Source organism: Eimeria mitis, genomic scaffold, assembly GCF_000499745.2.
Source record: "Eimeria mitis Houghton genomic scaffold, Emh_scaff410, whole genome shotgun sequence".
In the NCBI taxonomy this organism is placed as follows: domain Eukaryota; phylum Apicomplexa; class Conoidasida; order Eucoccidiorida; family Eimeriidae; genus Eimeria; species Eimeria mitis.
In genome coordinates, this window is record NW_013572428.1 from 11413 (window position 1) to 11740 (window position 328).

Genomic DNA, 328 nt, shown 5'->3' on the forward strand with positions numbered 1-328 from the left:
GCTGATGGTGCTGCTGGTGATGGTGCTGATGATGGTGCTGCTGCTGCTGTTGATAGACAAGAAGCAATAGAGCATCAGCAAGTGCTGCAGCAAATGAAGGTATTGCTGCTGCTGCTGCTGCTGCTGCTGCTGCTGCTGTTTATGGTGCTGCTGCTGCTGCTGCTGCTGTTGATGGTGCTGCTGCTGGTGATGGTGCTGATGCTGCTGTTTATAGACAAGAAGCAATAGAGCAGCAGCAAGTGCTGCAGCAAGTGAAGATACTACTACTGCTGCTGCTGCTGCTGCTGCTGCTGCTGCTGCTGCTGCTGCTGCTGCTGCTGCTGCTGCT

The 328-nt window shown here is 54.3% G+C and overlaps 1 protein-coding gene across 1 annotated transcript in view; it reads left to right on the plus strand.

Annotated features, from left to right (window-relative positions):
• Nucleotides 1-4: 4 nt before the first annotated feature.
• EMH_0011320 (uncharacterized protein) overlaps nt 5-328 on the plus strand; it is a gene marked incomplete at both ends in the record, with an annotated part of 2718 nt that continues 2394 nt past the window's right edge. Inside the window, one exon of the mRNA XM_013499220.1 lies at nt 5-7. Within this exon, the coding sequence (XP_013354674.1) occupies nt 5-7 (3 nt within the window). The remainder of the gene's footprint in view (nt 8-328) is intronic.